The following is an 18,900-nucleotide window of genomic DNA, read 5'->3' as shown; positions in this document are numbered from 1 at the left end:
CTGAGTGTTTGCTAGTATAATGGCTTAGTTATAATGAGTTGGAGTGTGCAATGCAGACAGACGTGCTCTGCAAATGTCTTTGCACTAGTGGGACTATAGCAAAGTCCAATAGCCACGTTTAGGATGCCACTAGGTACACTGAGTGTTTGCTAGTATAATAGCTTAGTTATAATGAGTTGGAGTGTGCAATGCAGGTAGAGGTGCTGCAAATGTCTTTGCACTAGTGTGACTAGACAAATGTCCAATAGCCACGTTTAGGATGCCACTAGGTACACTGAGTGTTTGCTAGTATAATGGCTTAGTTATAATGAGTTGGAGTGTGCAATGCAGGCAGACGTGCTGCAAATGTCTTTGCACTAGTGGGACTATAGCAAAGTCCAATAGCCACGTTTAGGATGCCACTAGGTACACTGAGTGTTTGCTAGTATAATGGCTTAGTTATAATGAGTTGGAATGTGCAATGCAGGCAGACGTGCTCTGCAAATGTCTTTGCACTAGTGGGACTATAGCAAAGTCCAATAGCCACGTTTAGGATGCCACTAGGTACACTGAGTGTTTGCTAGTATAATGGCTTAGTTATAATGAGTTGGAGTGTGCAATGCAGGCAGACGTGCTGCAAATGTCTTTGCACTAGTGGGACTATAGCCAAGTCCAATAGCCACGTTTAGGATGCCACTAGGTACACTGAGTGTTTGCTAGTATAATGGCTTAGTTATAATGAGTTGGAGTGTGCAATGCAGGCAGACGTGCTCTGCAAATGTCTTTGCACTAGTGGGACTATAGCAAAGTCCAATAGCCACGTTTAGGATGCCACTAGGTACACTGAGTGTTTGCTAGTATAATGGCTTAGTTATAATGAGTTGGAGTGTGCAATGCAGGCAGACGTGCTGCAAATGTCTTTGCACTAGTGGGACTATAGCAAAGTCCAATAGCCACGTTTAGGATGCCACTAGGTACACTGAGTGTTTGCTAGTATAATGGCTTAGTTATAATGAGTTGGAGTGTGCAATGCAGGCAGACGTGCTCTGCAAATGTCTTTGCACTAGTGGGACTATAGCAAAGTCCAATAGCCACGTTTAGGATGCCAGTAGGTACACTGAGTGTTTGCTAGTATATTGGCTTAGTTATAATGAGTTGGAGTGTGCAATGCAGGCAGACGTGCTCTGCAAATGTCTTTGCACTAGTGGGACTATAGCAAAGTCCAATAGCCACGTTTAGGATGCCAGTAGGTACACTGAGTGTTTGCTAGTATATTGGCTTAGTTATAATGAGTTGGAGTGTGCAATGCAGGCAGACGTGCTCTGCAAATGTCTTTGCACTAGTGGGACTATAGCAAAGTCCAATAGCCACGTTTAGGATGCCAGTAGGTACACTGAGTGTTTGCTAGTATAATGGCTTAGTTATAATGAGTTGGAGTGTGCAGAGGACAGGAGGGTACAGTGCCAGGATTGTGGGGCTCTGGGTAGAGGAAAGGAAGCCTGCCTTTCTATTCCCTCCTAATAGGGAAATGCAGGGAGGAAATCCCTGACCTTGGCTACACAGACGCTGTCGCTGTTTTCAGGACCTGTCACCTATGGCTCTGACCCTGCCGGTTTGAGCCCTTAAAAGACTGCTAGAAAGTGCTCTCCCTAAGCTGTCCAGCGCTGTGTATGGAGCGCATACAGCTGTATCAGCGATAGGACAAAGGACGGACCTGCGACAGTGATGTCTGACACCAAAGACGCAGAAGAGATAATGGCGTCCTGGAGGAAAATGTCCGATTTTATAATGCAGGGACATGTGACATGGACATCCTATCACACATGCCGTTGCTTCTCTGGCTAAAAGTCCACTTAGCTGTGTGTGTGTCTGGGATTGGCTGACATGCTGGCCCGCCCCACTACACGCGCGCGCTTAGGGAAGGAAGACAAGGAAAAAAAATGACGATCGCCATTATAGAAACAGCAGTGATCTGAAGGCGCTGTTCACGCACACTATACACTGAAATGTCATAATAGTGTGATTCACAGAGTGACTTACACTATTACAGCGGAAACCAAGCTAGGAATTAGCTGTTTTTTTGCTGCTAGAACCGTTCTCGAACGTTTCTAGAACTATCGAGCTTTTGCAAAAAGCTCGAGTTCTAGTTCGATCTAGAACAGGCCCCAAAATCACTCGAGCCTAGAACTGGAGAACCTCGAACCGCGCTCAACTCTAATTATGATGAGCTAATAGACTGCAAATTGCAGTGGTCCTCTTCTATCTGTGTCCTCTTCTGACACCAAGCCTACATTGCATAGTGACCTGGATTCTATATATAATAATGTAAACGGAATGTAAGAAAACACATTTTTCCAAGATTGTATTAGATTTTTGAAATTGTTTCTTTTATTGACCCAAAAATTAGACTGCAACTTAGGACTTTGCAGGTCCTTAAAGAGGACCTTTGGTTACATTTTCTTTTTAACTTAATCTGAGTACTTCTTCTAATAGGTGCTGCTCCACTGCTTCTTGAATAGTTTTTTTTTTTTTGTGGGTATTCTCCAGTAATAAAGAGTGCCAAATATGCAAATTTTCCCTTCAACCAATGGGGCATATACCATACAACATCTCTGTGGGTGTTTATTTTTTGACCAATCAAAACAGGTTTGTGTCATAGAGGTGAAAAAGCAAACGTCCACAATGAAGTTCACAGCCACAGCCTGGCTCAGGTGTGTTCTCATAAGAACTTTGCAGTAGCAACATCGAGTAACTGAGAAGTTATTCTCTGTAAATTGAATGTCCTTAATTTTCAATCATGTTGTAATTCAAGAATGTTCTTGTAGAGAGTACACCACTCGCAAGAAAGCTGTATATACAGTATGTACAGGCATTTAGGAGAATAACTCAGCTTACCCACAGCAATTTTATGGTATAAATATTGCGGTATAGAGCTGAATGTAGCTCCATAGACTGCAATTAGCTACATATTTGGAAACTTTTACACTTCAGAGACCAGGCAATGGAGTAATGCTGGCAATGGCATCTTGTGCATACAACATATCATAGGATAGACTTTGGCCATTACAGCAGTGTGTAAAGTCTGCTCTTTGCTCCACTTCACACAATCCATCCACAACAGACTTTGTACCTTTGTAATGTGGGATATCAGCTCCATCAGACACCCAAATAAACACAGAGCAATGCACTTTAAACAGAACAGCTAAATGTAGATTTGATGATGTGGACATTCAGTGCATACACTGATAACTAATTGTTTGGTAACCCTCTGATAAGTGCTGGCTTCCCTTTTTAACCAATGGGTTGAAGGAAACTTTTAGATTTTGAGTCACCGCAATCATAGAATCGTAAAGGGAACGTGTCCTTTAAAATATACTATTAAGCTGAAAATACAGGGTTAATCTGCAAACTAATAGACTAATATCGTTCTGATGCTGTGCGGCCGCTGCACTGAGAGCTTGCTGCTGGGAGGAAATGATGAATTTTCTCCTTGTAGCCTCGGGCTTTCAGTCTTAGGGGTACGACCAGCATTGTTTCGGTCACTGCTTTGTGCATAGAGAGAGTTGGCTGCCACCACGCCCCAGTACTGACTGCCTGCTGCTCAGCATTTCATCAGTACAGAGTCGCCTATCAATCAGTACCTGGTGCATGTTTACAGATGCCAATCACTATGCATAGAGCAGCAACTAAAACCACGCCAACAGCGCCCCCCTATTATTGAAAGCCCGGGGATTTCCTCTCGCCAGTAAGGCTCTCAGTACGGAAGCTGCAAGGTGTCAGAGTGCGATTACCTGCAGATTAACCGCATATTTGCAGGTTAAGGCCTGTGCACACGATGAGTATTTGATGAGGTTTTACCTCAGTATTTGTAGTCAAAACCAGGAGTGGGTAGTAAATACAGAAGTGGTGCTGTGTTTCTATGATATGTTTCCTCGGATTGTTCCACTCCTGTTTTTTCTCGTACAAATAATGAGGTAAAAAACTCACCAAATACTTAATATGTGCATATGGCCTAATAGTGTTTTTTTACATGACAGGTTCCTTTGAACTTTTTAATTATCCCGTCAACATAGCTCTATGAGGACTTGATTACTTGGGGGAGTGAACAAGTTGCATTTTCAATTGCACAATTTTGGAGTTCTATATACTTAAAGAAGTTTTAACAACCCTTTTTGGGAGGCATGGAAACAGATGAATATTCTGATACACGATTGTTGCTGGGAGCTAGGCTTAAGTCACAAACATGAAAATTGTTGTGATGCCCCTTGCTGTTTTAGCTCCTAAATGAAGTGATCAATAGAATTTAGGAAGCTAGAGTAGGAGTGTGCTCTCTCTTCCATCCAATCAGCACTTCTGTGACATCCTCATGGAGACCCAATCATTGCTATGGCAACTCGAGGTCAAATGAGGACCTCGGTATCAGCCAGCAACGGTGGCTTGTTAGACCATGCCAGGAGCATGGTCTAACTGGTGTTCTGTCAGTGTCACACTGATATGTATAATGTACTGCAATATATGTACATTACAATACATTATACTGGCAATCAGAGTAAAAAATATGAATGTCACATGTAGGGACTAAGTAAAAAAATGTAAAAAAAAATGTAAAAAATTAAAACAAGGTTATACCAAGAAATATGTATATTTATGTAAAAACAAAAATAAACAAAAGAAAAAAATACACGTATTTGGTATTGCCATGTCCGGAACAAACCGATCTATAAAAGTGTCACACTAGTTAACTCCTTCATTTAACACTGTAAAAATAAATAAACAAAGGACATAGGAAAATCTGTCTTTTCATCATACAGCTGATAAAAAAAGTGGAATAAAACATGATCAGAAAGTCATATGTAAATAAAAATTGTATCGCTGTATTTGTACTGACCTAAAGGCCTCCACTTTCCACTTGCGCATAGCTTCAGATGTGAGAGCATCGGAAGCGATATGCTAATGACCCTCTACTGCGAGTGTCAGCCGGGGGTCATGTGACTGTCATGCGATCTTGCAATCGTATCCCAACTGTGGAGAAGATTGGAGAACTTTCTCCTCATCTCCTCCCCGGTCTGTCTCTGCGTACATTGTACTGCAGTCGGATGGCATGCGAGTGCAGTGCGATGTTTCACACGCTCCCATAGACTTGTATGGGGGGTGCGTGAGCCGAGAATCGATGTCAAATGCGATTCATTTCTCAGGCCGATATGGCATGAGAAATCAATCACTGATGGACACTGCCCCATAGTTTTGCTCTGTTGCGAGTGCAGTCCAATGTTTTATGCAAGTGGAACCGTACCCATAGAATAAAGCTGTCTTATCACTTTTACGACATGGTGAACAACGTAAAAAAGAAAAATCCTAAATTGCCGTTTCTTCTTCATGGCAAATCTCAATTAGGGGGTCCTACTCTATATTTAATATTTCCATTGTGCTATGCGGCTTTCTAAATTCATTAAAAGAAGAACCATATTGAAGTGTAACATTTCAGAAAACGCTTTCATGTTTGCAAAAAAAGGCAACTGCGAATAAAGGCAGCCCAGGTCCCAGCATGTGCAGCTAAAGCCATACACACCAGGACAATGTCAGAACTGGCCCTCACAGTGCCAGGCCAGGGTCCATGAATAAAGGCGGAACAGGCCCAAGTAAATGGTGCTTAACAAAGCCTGTGGACAAGGCTGTTCACACTCAACCACCTCACCCTTTTCCACAGGCTTTGTTAATTAAGCCCCCTATTGAGATTTGCCGTGCCGTGGCAGGGGTGGCTCAAAAAATTGATCAATTGTTTGCTAAAAATCTCATTTTGCATTATAGTACAGTTGGAATAATTTGTGAATTTACACTTTTAGTTGTTTGCATGCCATTCTCAAGCAGTGCTGGCTCCCCCCCTTTCTTTTCTTCTTGATTATGCCTAACAAAAATCAGAATAGAAACTGATCAAAAAATATTTGGCTCAAAATGGTACCATTAAATAATTCAACTCATCTCACAGGAAAAAAAAACTATAGCCATTAATAAAGTCAGTTCTTTAACTGCTGTTGATTTGTTCATTCTGCCTCCCAAAGATCGAAGTAAGGTTCAGCTCACATTTATCCTGTGCTCCACAGTGAGCGCTTCCAATTGGGGGTTTATGTGTAAATCTCTGAAAAACGTGATTCAGACAAAATTAACAATAGAAAATTCACTGTAATGAGGCAGAGGGAGCCACTTTTAACTCCCATCTGGCCTGTTGTCTTGACGTACTGTATATCTTTTACGTGTCATTTTAAACGTGCTGAAAACTGTGGTCAACAACAGTTTTGTGCACCTTTGAAAAGGCTGAAGATGAATAGATGCCAAATGGAGTAAGTATGGTGCTTCAATAGTGAATTGATCAGTTGGGGGTTTCACCTGAATCATTTAAGAGATATAGATGAAAACCCTAATGTAGATGCTCAGCATTGAGCACAAAACAAATGTGAACTGAGCCAAAATGTTCTTTACCCCAAATTTCCACTAATAACAGTAAATTCAACTCACAAAAAAACAAATCCCCACTCATGTCTATCATTTGTTAACAGAAATATAGGGGGCTTCCACATTACTGGTAGCAGAAAGGTTCTGGAAAATCGCTATAGTGCAAACTCTGTTATCCCAAATTCAAATACCCTCTCACTTCTGAGCACCACAATGTGTCTAAACCACAGTTAACGTCCACATGTTTGGCATTGTTGTAGTTAGGAGAGCCCACAAAAGTTATGGAATGTGGGTCTGTAGAAGCACGAGCTGGGGCTGAGAAAAATGTAGGCACACTACAATATGCTAGGCAATGCAAGGGATTATTTGCAATTTTTAATTCTGCAACATTCACTGCGTTTGATATTGATTTCCAGAGGGAAAATACACCTGTAGATAATTTCCCAGAGGCGTGTAATTTCCAAAATGTGGTCACTTAAGGGGGTTTCTGCTTTCTTGGCACTTAGGGGCTCTTCAAATGGAGACCACAAACTATTTAAGGAAAATCTGTGCTCTAAATGTCCTACCCTCCCGTGCGCTGCCCTGTGTCCAAACAGTACTGTATAATCACATGTGGGGTATTGCAACCAAAAGGGAAAATTCTTTAACACTTTATGGGTCCAGTTTTCTCTCTTCCCCTTGTGAAAATTAGAAATCTATGGCTATAACAATATTTTAGTGGTAAAAATGTAATTATTTTTTCTTCCAATAGTTTAACATTTTGTGACTAAATCTGAATTCCAATATGGAGCTCCTTCCATTCTTAGCTTTGCCCTGTGGCTCAGTAGTAGTTTGTGACCAGATATGGGGTATTGGCAAACTGAGGAGAAATTGTGTAAAAAAATTGTGGGGTCAATTTCCTTCTCTTAACTTTTTTTAAAATTCAAATTTTGGGCCCAAAGCAACATTTTAATAGAAAAAAATGGTAATTTGTTAATTTTCACAGCCCAATTTTATACAATTCGGTGAATCTCTGGAGGGTTAAAATGGCTTAATTTACGGCTAGATTTAATTCCTTAGGAGGTATAATTTCCAGAATGGGTTCACTTGTGGGGGTTTCTGCTGTATTGGCATCAAAGGGGATCTTCAAATTTGACATGGTGTTTGATATGGTGTTCGCAATCTAGTCCAGCCAAAATGGTGCTCCAAAAGTCAAATAGCATTCCTTCACTCCAGAGCCCTGCCGTGCTCCCAAAAGGTAGTTTTCCACCAGATATGGGGAATCGAAAAAAACGAAGAAATTGCACAACAATTGATATGGTCAGTTTTCTCCTGTCACCATGTATTTTTTTAATTTTCAAGGCTCAATGTCATAAAATTTTGTGAAGCACTTGTGGGTTCAAGGTGCTCACCACACATTTAAATAAATTGTTTGAGGAGTATAGCTTCCAAAGTGGGGTGACTTGTGGAGGGTTCCCACTATTTAGACACATCAGGGGCTCTACAAAAGTGACATTGTGTCTGTTATCTATTACAGACAATTTTGCTCTCCAAACTTCAAATAGTGCTATTTCCCTTCCAAACCCTGCTTTGCATCCAACCAGTAGTTTTCCACCACATATGAGGTATCCCTGTACGCAGGAGAAACTGCACAACAAACTATATGGTCCATTTTCTCCTGATACCATTGTGAAATTGAAAAAATTGGGGTTAAAGCAACATAATTGAGGTTAAAATGTATTTTTTCATTTTCACGGCACAACACTATAAAATTCTTTGGCGCACCTGTGGGTTCAAGGTGCTCACCAGAGCGTTAGATAAATTCCTTGAGGGGTATAGTTTCCATAACGGGATGACTTGTGGGGATTTCCACTATTTAGGCACAACAGGGGCTTTGCAAATGCGACATTATGTCCGCTATCTATTCCATTCAATCTTGCACTAAAAAATTCAAATAGTGCTCCTTCCTTTCCGAGCCCTGCCATATGCCCAAACAGAAGTTTTCCACTGCATCTGAGGTATCAGGTGTACTCAGAAAAAATTGTACAACAAAATGTATGGTCCATTTTCTCTACTTACCCTAGTAACAATGAAAAATTGCTGCCCACCTCCAACAGCTATATACTGCCAAAAATTATAAATGACCCAGCACATTGTGACACCATATACATCATTACTAACAATAGCCCCATCAGTGCATAAGCCAGAATCTCATTTTTTGGAGTTTCAGTCGTAAGCCACAACAGAGCTACTGACCATAATTTAAAACGTGATGTGAACATTGCTTTAAAGTTAAAACACAATAACTTCCTGTGACCATAACAACTTTGCTTTACAATATCTTGCAGCGCTGGGGTCCTGGGTTGAAATCCCACCAAGGACAACATCTGCAAGGAGTTTGTATATCCTCCCCATGTTTGCGTGGGTTTCCTCTGGGTACTCTGGTTTTCTCCCACACTCCAAAGTCATACTAATAGGGCATATAGATTGTGAGCCCCAATGGGGACAGTGTTGCCAATGTATGTAAAGCACTGTGGAATTAATGGTACTATATAAGTGAATAAATATTACATTATTATTAGAAGATTCATTGTACAAAGTAAGTAATATGTGTGATAGCTATTGTGCACAGCCTGGATGATTTCTATGCTAAAGTAATGTTTTGAGATTTTAAGCTAGCAATGAAAACTTACAAACTATAAAGAGCCAGGAAATTCTTCATTGCATCACTAGACCGCAGCTTGGATTGCATTGTGTAATATGCTTTTAATGCAAGATTTTTAGGAAATCTATAGCCTGTCCTTATGTACTCCCCAAGAAAATAATGTATTTCTTACAGAAAAGCACGTGTTCTGAGCTCATATGGCTGAGGATCAAAAATGGTAGACTAGACACTTTAATTTAATGGCCTGTAAAAAAGACAAGGGCCAAATACTGTCTAACAAACCAAATAATTAATTGCGAACAGTTGCACTTCCCTGTCTGTTCACTTTAGTTTTGGCTTGTTTTTTTTTTCTTATGTGGGGGCAGCAAAAGCTGCTATTCTTTTGGCTGCCGAAGAGTATTGTGTCTGAACACTGAGCATAAAGACAAAAACATTACTTTAAGTACAAGTAGCCAATAGTCAATCATCACAAACATGTATAATAGATTTGTTGAAGGGAGTTTTAACCTTTAGATTGAATTTTAAGTGTTGGCTTGCAGATACACGCCTTCAAAAAATATGTTGTTACTTCCCTCTGTGCTTATAAGGAGAATGAGCTGTTAAAGTGATTTTATTCAAGAACATTTCAGACAAACTTATGGCATTTATACCTATCTCCAAAAAGGAAACTATAAGGGCAAGAACCTGTTGGGATAGGCCATGGGGCAGATGGAAACTTTAGTGACCATTACCAAAAAAAATAATGTATCTTTAACAATCTGAATAACATAGCAACTCGTGGTATTAAGCCACATCACAGCTCTCCTATGTGTCTTTGCCGTGGGGTAAAATAAAGGTGGCTAATAAAAGTGCATCTGGCCAAGCACTACTGACCTGATTAGAACCACCTAACTTGTGTATAATTAAAACTATCTTCAAGGGAATCAACTAACAGAGTGGCAAAATACATCATTACATTATTTAATACAGTTATAATACATAATTCAACAATTGCTTGGGTTCCTTACCTCGTGGCCTCTGTCTTGCACTGGACATGACTCACTGTCTGCTTCTGAAAATGATCCAGATTCATCACTTGAGTTTGTTCCATAAGACTGCTCACATTTTATCTGTGGCCGTACTTGATTATAAATTGAGTCAGCCATCGAACAAGCTTCTTGATGATCAGTGGATGGAAATCGTGGGCCTTGTGAACAGGGAGATGATGAAAATTCAAGAAGAGGAAGGCTACAAGGGGATCCACCACTGCCATCTTCTGCATATGAATATGAGGAGCATGAGCTGGATGTCCTTGTTCTGGTTTCCAAAGGTGGAGAACGAGGGCATACTTTAATTGGCACAGGACAACTAGTGTTTGGCCGCAGCCTTCCTGGCAATGGGTCTGTTATAAGCCCACTATGGGAGAAGGTGTGCGAGCTAGGTAGAGATTGGCTACCTCCTGCCCAAAGACCCTTTGGCACATGCTCAGAAAACTCTTTATCCAAACAACTGACACCAGAATATGATTGCACCGGGGTGCTTATTTGGTCACAAGCACTTGAAGAAAATATGACGCTTCTCCTGTCTAATTCCATTTCATGCTTAGAGGCAAGCTCTGAACCAGACCCGTGGAGAGGTGAAGCCATGAGGAAGTTAGAGGAATCTTTGTGAGGTTCACAGGACAGTTCATAATTCCCAGTGAATGGGTTGTATTCAGTTTTATGGTCACCCTGAGTTGCTCCCTTTTCCACAGGGCATGAAGGACTTCTGACAAAGCGTTGTTGGGAAGTACCAGGCAAGTCAGGAAATTCCCCCCCTTTCGTTCTACTAAAAAAAGTTCTTAGATTTGAAGGAGATGACACACTTTTGGGGTTGTCCATGTTAACAGGGCTCGGCTGTTTTCTGACCATCTCAACATCTTCTTTATCCCTGATGTCATTTTCATCCCCAGACAAGCAAAGTGTAACACTCTCTTCATCAATATCATCGTCTCGTGGTTCTCTTTTTATCTGGCTTAAAGGAAGTCCTGATTTTAGGCCAATTTCAGAGTTATGTTCATTGAATGTGCTTGAAAAACCTGAGGTACTGTGTGATGTATTGTAGACATTCTTAGTACAAGCCAACTGGTATTTCTTATATCGTGGGTAGCGGATTATAGGATCCTTGTCTAAACTTTCTTTGTTTTCCCTTTGCATATTGGAATTGGCCAACATAACTTCATTTCTATCATCCTCTTTCTCACCTGAACCAAAGTTGAAAGGCTCGTGGTGCATTCTTTCCTTGGGGCAAGATATTTTTGAGGTTTCAGATTCCATAGTTTCCTCTTCACAATCAAAAGTCTCATTGTGCACACTCTGGCATGAGGTGTCTTTCTTACATAGAAACAAGCCATCTTCATTGTTTAGAAGCTGTGACTGAAGGAAGCGGAAACAGGAGTCCTCCAGGTTATGCATACGTAGGAATTCAGCACATTGGATGACCTCTTGGATGTTTTCTCTGCTCAGTAATAGCTTCGCAGTGTAGGCAAACTGCAACAATGGACCAAATCCTCTAGCAGTGACCTGCAAAAAAAAGAAAAAAGCAGGGAAATTGCCAACATTACTATCAGCACAGCAATTGTCCAGAGTCCCTCAAGTGTAGTGAGATAAGTTGACAGCTACAATGTTCATACATATACACAGTAAAGCAGCAGTTAATCTCCCATCAGGTCAGCAGTGACTCCACATTTAATAATTAATTCTACTTGCTTCTACACATCATGCCATGACTGAAAAAGAAAGCTAGACTGAAGCACAGGTAGGAAAACTTCAAACAGCATCCCTGATGAGTGATAAAAATGTGCTAACTCAACACAAGCAACCACATCTGCCTCTACTGGGGAACGAGGAATCCCATTTTGCTTGGATTTCACGGCTAGAATCCTATCATTGTACGTGTTTTAGATAGAAAAACACAAATTGCATTTTTAAGCCAAGATGACTGCTGGGTCTTTACATCTGGCAACTGGCTGACTATATCAGCATGTCTCAGATGAAATAGTATAAAAGGTATAGAATCTCTTCTCCATGTACATGTAAAATTAATATATGTATATAACAATGTCATTTCTAAAAAGTATGAATTAGTGAAAGAATGATATACACCGTCTGGAGCAAGACAATAAAGATGACTGCATTTCTTAAACTCTCCTTCTAAATTCATAATTTACATCAGGCTTTCTTTTCTTTTCTGCAGACTGTGTCTGTACCATTATATTCAATTGCCCTGTCGGCACACACATTTAAATCCCATTTTGCATTGGGGTTTTTTAGACATAAGCCCTAACCTAAAGGGACCAGTGAATGTGGAAAAGAACGCAGTGTCTGTGTAAACGTCTTATCTATTGATTTTTTTAAGGGAACCTGTCACCAGGTTTTTCCCTTACAAGCTGCCAGCACCAGTGAGCCCTTATCTACAGCATTCCAGAATATTGTATATAAATTATAAGAGCCCAGGCTGCTCTGTGGAACGTAAAAAAGACCTTTATTATACTCACCTTGGGGGCAGTCGGGTCCAACGGAAGTCACTGCTCTCGGGTCTGGCCACTGCTCTATCTTGAGCAGTCTTATCCTCCTTCCCAGCTTGGTAGAGATGACACATCCTACGTCATCCACACAAAGTCCTCAATTGCACTTTTGAACACTTTTATCTGTCATGATGAGGGCAGAGCAAGGTACTGTATTGCATAGGCTTGAGGAAAGGTCAAAGAACGCCTGCGCATTCGCACTACAATACGTTGATCTGCCCTCATCAGGGCAGAACAAAGTGCGCATGCACAGAAGCGGAATGGAGGACTCTGTGCAGATGATGTAGGACGTGGAGTTGAGAAGGAGGAGGCGACTGCATAAGACAGAAGAGGCACCGGACCCAAGACCAGCGATGCCCATTGGACCCGACTGCCCTCTAGGTGAGAATAGTAAAGGCCTTTTTTGTTATACAGAGCAGCGTGGGAACTTATACGATATTCTATAATGCTGTATATAAGGGCTGACTTTTGCTGGTCGCAGCTTATAGGGGAAAAACTCGGTGACAGGTTCCCTTTAAAAATGGATCAGTGATAAAAGTTAAAAGTTGGATGAAAAAAATGAAATACAAAGTATGTCTTCCATTTTCATCCATGTTTAACTTGTCCCCAGTGACTTAACGGTTTAGTCTGATCAGTAAACAGGATAAGAATAGGACAAGCTCTGAGTCTCACGGACCAGAGACACGGACCTGTTTTTAAAACTAATGTGTGTAAGTATCAGTGAAACTCCAGTAGGGGTCAGTCCGAGAAATATACATCTCAAGGACGTGTACAACGGATGCACCTGTATGGACAGTACCAATGACATTATCAGTGACCCAGTGAATTAAAAAGCAAGATCAAACTTTCTACAGTAACCATGAGATTCTGGAAACCTTTCTAATATTTTCAAATAAAAAGTGTAAAAATATAATATAGGAAATATAATGAGATATAATAACAGAATAGATCAAGTATGTGATTGCTTAACCAATTAACCAGCAAGAATGTGAAGCTAAAATTAAATCCTGCTGCAAAACTATTCCTGGAAAGTTACCTTTGTCACAGTGGCATAGCAACAAAAGGCTGAAGCCAAATGGAAGTGAGAATCTAATAATTCTTATGGATATCAGAGGCACTGACCAGAGAGAAAACGTAGGGACCACAATGATCAAATCTCACAAAGGATGAAAGATCCTGATAAAGGTCATGCTAACTACTGAGACAAAAGACAACAAAAAAATTGTGTAAAAAAAGAAATATTTATCAGAACATGTGGATTGTGTCAGTTTTAACATGAATATTAAAGTTTCCATTTTTTTCGGCTCTTAACACCAAACGCTCAGAACTTTGAGCTATTTCTTATGAATGTGCATGTGCTTTCAATCAGATGAGAGTATGCCATGCTAGAAATCAATAGTAATGGCTGATCTTTAGCAAGAGCAAAAAGGATTAGTCATGTAAAAAACAACATGCCTGACCCCTTTTTTTCCAAACATCTGCTGTAGACAGAGTTACGGCTTTCTCATACATATTTAGTCTGTTCCTCTGAAATCTGTGGATTGTAAATTTAAAGGGAAAAATGAAAAAATGCTATTACCCATGCAGATATGCAGGTTAATAGTGTTTGGAACCTGCCCAGCACCTGCACATCGAAGTCGAACCCTGCTGCTGGGAGGAAATTAATTTTAATCCTCCTGGCAGCATTCAGACTTCAGTCACAGTGGTGGCGCTGGCGCAGGTTCAGTCACCGCTCTACTACTTTTTCTAATCTCATAGTTATCATAGTGAACAACCAAAGCAGCTCCAAAAGTTGGACATGCACACAAGATAGTTGTTGTCTGCATGCTTGTCTAGGTACAACCTATCATGAGTTCTTGGTAAGGCTATGTTCATATGTCCAGTAGATATTTCAGCTTTGGAATACGTTTTGGGATAACAAAAATAAAATTATACACTGCAAGACACATTAATTTGAATGGATACAGAAATGTCTTAAAATGTCTTCAGTTTGTCTTCTTTCCAATTGCTATCAATTTTTTGGTTGAATTAAAAAAATGTAGTCTGCTCAACAATTTTATCCAGCCCCCTTTAAAAAATGGATAGCAAGTGGGTCCATTTTTTTTTTACATTGAAGTCTATAGGAAATGGATCATAATGGATGGTATTAGTGATGAGTGGGCACTACCATGCTCGGGTGCTCAGTCCCCTTAGCCAGCAGTTGGATGCTCAGATGGGCGCAACTCGCGTACTTCAGTATACAGAAAGTCAATGGGGAAGTTGAGCATTTTTCATGGAAATCTTCTGGAAAATACTTAAGTTCCCCATTGACTTCCATTATACTTGGGTACTCGAGTCGTGCCCATTTGAGCATCCAACTGCTTGTTACGAGTACCAAGTACCCAAGCATGGTAGTGCCCACTCATCACTAATGGGCATCTGTTATGTGACCTGTTAACCTTCGTGGTCAAGACAAAAGAGATATTCAGAGACACTTTTAGTAAAAACAGATAAAAAATGGATGCAAAATAGAAACCAATGTATACATCTGTTTTTGATCCATTTATGAGGTTGTTTTAATAGTGGATTCATTACAAATGGATGGCAATGGTACATGTGAACAGATGCTAACTCTTGTGCTGAGATTGGCTATTGGTTGATGTTCATTTCACAAGAGAATTGAAAATAAGCTTAAAGCACCACACCAGAGCTTTTTTATTTCACAGCTGGAATGTTGCTTTAAACTGTCCCCTATCTTATACTCACCCTCCAGAGTCTTCATCTGTTTTCAGCGTCACGCCGGTCGGTCTCCAGCATCTTGTCACCTGCTTGCTGCTCCAGTGTTTCATGGAGTGCGTGTTATGTCACAAATCAATACAACTCTATGAGAGCCTCGTTCTAGCTGTCATAGACTTGTATTGACAGCTTGTGACGTAGCTTCTGACAACCAGTCAGTCAGAAGTTACAGTTACACGAAGGGGCCCCAAACTGGAGTGATGACAAAAAAAGGTGAAAAGACCGAAAGCTAAGTATAACACTGGGGGCAGGGGACTTGGGATTAAAGCACCACTCGAGTGCTAAAAAAACCCACGAGTGGTGCTTTAAGAAAGATACTTCAGAGGGTTTAGAAAACATCGAGATTGTTGGCTGACTCCTATCAAATTAGCATAAAATGATAAATTCAGCTTTGCCACAGCTTCAACCCAATGAAAAAATTGAATTCTTCCTTATGTGAAAAGAATGCTTGTTAAATCACTTCACATGATAATCACAACTCTTTGGAAAAGTCATGTTCTGCAGCATGGCACTTAATTACTCTTCCTGACAGGTATAAGACGGGATTTTCCTGTCCTAGCACATATACACAATAAACAGCCCTGTAAGTGATTCATAACATTCCATAGTAGAGCCATTTCATCAGTGAGCATGGTTGAGAGCTATAGAAAAAGAACAAAAGCCACATTCATTGTATCCTGGATGTTGTGCTTCAAGTTTCTTTAATGGACTACACAGCATTTCACAAGCTGGTTCTTCAGTAAGAACATATACATCCAATCCAGCCCTCTACGACACTGCTTTGACTACAACGTGGAATTTCACAACGGTCACTCAAGGCTCTTGGCGTGATGACAACATTCATCTTATTACACTGCTGCATTCTAAGCACTGAACATAAATTGTGTAGAGCACAAAGCCTTCTACCCTAGTGACCCATTCTTACAAAATGTGACATTTATAAAGCAACACGGCATGTCCCACAATAGCAGTAAGAACGGCCATGCAGACAAATAACTTGACAGTGACTTTTGGACTTTGCACTAATCTGTATCACTCATTCAGAAATATACACAGCAGAAAGATAAACTGATGTCAGAAGGCCAAAAGTCAAGTGGAGTAACAAACTGTCTACAGTTGTGTGACCTTTCACCCGCACATAAAAATTGTCATACCTGATAAAGAATTTAAAGGCAATCTGTCATCTCCAAAAGAACTAATTATCTGCAGATATAGGGTTAATCTGCAGGTAAATAACATTAAAATGCTGCCTGGCCGCCTTATTGAAAGTACAGCTAACAAGAGATAATAAAATTTTAGTCTCCTGAGAGCCGCTGGCTTTCAGTCATAGGAGTGTGCACACAGCAGTTAAGCTGGGTTTACACACTGCAACATCGCAAAGGACATCGCTGTAACGTCACCGGTTTTGTGACGTAACAGCGACCTCCCTAAGTCTCTGTTGAGTCGCTGGTGAGCTGTCAAACAGGCAAACCTGGCCAACAACGCAACAGCGATCCGGACCTGCAGAGCGACCTAGCTGGTTGTTGGGGACGTTGATAAGCAGCTTTTTGAAAGGGAAGTTGCTAACAAAGTCGCTGCAAAGTCTTTCACACACTGAAACTTTGTAGCGATGCATGCTGCACAGCGGGAAACAAAGGACCTAGGAATGGTCCTGAACGATTTATAGCGATCAGCAACTTCACAGCAGGGGCCAGGTCGCTGATGTGTTTCACACACTGCAACATCGCAAACAACATCGCTATTGTGTCACAAAACCGGTGACGTTACAGCAATGTCATTTGAGATGTTGCAGTGTGTAAACCCAGCTTTAGTCACAGCTCACTATACAGGGACTCCAAGGACATTAGTACATTAGTTGACAGCTTGGACAAACTTCTGAACTGGGCTTTGAGTGCCATTTATTACTTCTCTGTCTATAGCGTGTCTAAAATATTCTGTATTATAACATCATGTTGAAAAATTTTGTTGAAACTGTAAGGCGGGCTTTGCACGTTGCGACATCGCAAGCCGATGCGATGTCGCACGCGATAGTCCCCACCCCCATCGCAGCAGCAATATCTTGTGATAGCTGCCGTAGCGAACATTATCGCTACGGCAGCTTCACATGCACTCACCTGGCGTGCAACGTCGCTCTGGCCGGCGTCCCGCCTCCTTCCTAAGGGGGCGGGTGGTACAACGTCAGAGCGATGTCACACGGCAGGCGGCCAATAGAAGCGGAGGGGCGGAGATGAGCAGGATGTAAACATCCCGCCCACCTCCTTCCTTCCGCATAGCCGCCGGCGGCAGGTAAGGTGATGTTCCTCGCTCCAGCGGCTTCACACACAGCGATGTGTGCTGCCGCAGGAACGAGGAACTACATCGTACCTGTCGCGGGACCGGCATTATGGAAATGTCGGAGAATACACCGATGATACGATAACGACGCTTTTGCGCTCGTTAATCGTATCATCTAGAATTTACACACTACAATGTCGAAAGTGACGCCGGATGTTTGTCACTTTCGATTTGACCCCACCGACATCGTACGTGAGATGTTGCAACGTGCAAAGCCGCCCTAAGTTTTCTGATTGGTAGGAACTAGATCCATCAGCCATGTCAATTTTCCGCAGCTGCCGGATAGGGGCCCCGAGAACCACCTCCTACTAAGGTGGAATCCCCAGTGCCTCTTCTGATTTATAGGTCCGGGAAAACATCACTGTTGTGGCATAACTCATACATAACATCTCGTCAGCCCTACTAATTGGAGGAGGCACAAAGAATGCTGGCAGTTAGGAATCGGTTTGCAAGGCTTCTATCAGACAGCCATGGAATACTGATGTGGTCGCTGAATCAAAGTTCTGAAAACTGATTCATCACCTTTAGTAGAAACAGCTGAGCAAAGTTAATTTAGATATTTCTTTTCACCAGAACTTTCCAATTTTTATAAGAGCCGCGAGAAAGAAAGTAGGCTTAGGCACATACACAACCATTCAGAAATTTGCTTGTGGACTACAGGATAGAACGCAGGGAATGACTGAAGTCTGGAAAGAAGTTGACTTTTGGGCAGAATTCCTGAGCTTGGTTATTGACTGTAGCCATATCGACGTAATGTTAACGCTGCAGACAATCAATTACTACGGGAACAGGAAGAGGCTAGTAAATCCAAGTTTTTTGTTTTTTTTTAAACTGCAGCTGGGGAGAGGGGTTTTCTGAAACTGGAAAACCCCTTTAAAAACCATCTAGGTTAAAATTACTTCTTGAAAGATGACATCTGTGAAGTGTGAATGTAGGATAAGTTACTCTGTAAATATTGCAGGTGTGAGTGGCTCCCAAGATCCAATGTAACGCCAGTGGACAACCATGAGTCTATCAAAGCATCCAGCAGTCCAGCAGATAGGCGAGGTATGCTACAGTAAAGAATGGCCTACTTTAAGACCTATAGCAGCATTTGGGTTCGGGCAGCAGTTATCAGCCATCTTGGGTTACAGCATGACCATTAGATCTCAACTAATCACGGGGCAACTCGCTG

The 18,900-nt window shown here is 41.3% G+C and overlaps 1 protein-coding gene across 1 annotated transcript in view; it reads right to left on the bottom strand.

Annotated features, from left to right (window-relative positions):
• BACH2 (BACH transcriptional regulator 2) overlaps positions 1-18,900 on the bottom strand; it is a 367,373-nt gene that overhangs the window by 39,779 nt on the left and 308,694 nt on the right. Inside the window, exon 5 of the mRNA XM_075340126.1 lies at positions 10,081-11,613. Within this exon, the coding sequence (XP_075196241.1) occupies positions 10,081-11,613 (1,533 nt within the window). The remainder of the gene's footprint in view (positions 1-10,080; positions 11,614-18,900) is intronic.

This window comes from Anomaloglossus baeobatrachus, chromosome 3 (assembly GCF_048569485.1).
Source record: "Anomaloglossus baeobatrachus isolate aAnoBae1 chromosome 3, aAnoBae1.hap1, whole genome shotgun sequence".
Classification (NCBI taxonomy): Eukaryota; Metazoa; Chordata; class Amphibia; order Anura; family Aromobatidae; genus Anomaloglossus; species Anomaloglossus baeobatrachus.
Note: the sequence above shows the minus strand (reverse complement) of the source record. Positions and strands in the feature narration are given on the sequence as shown.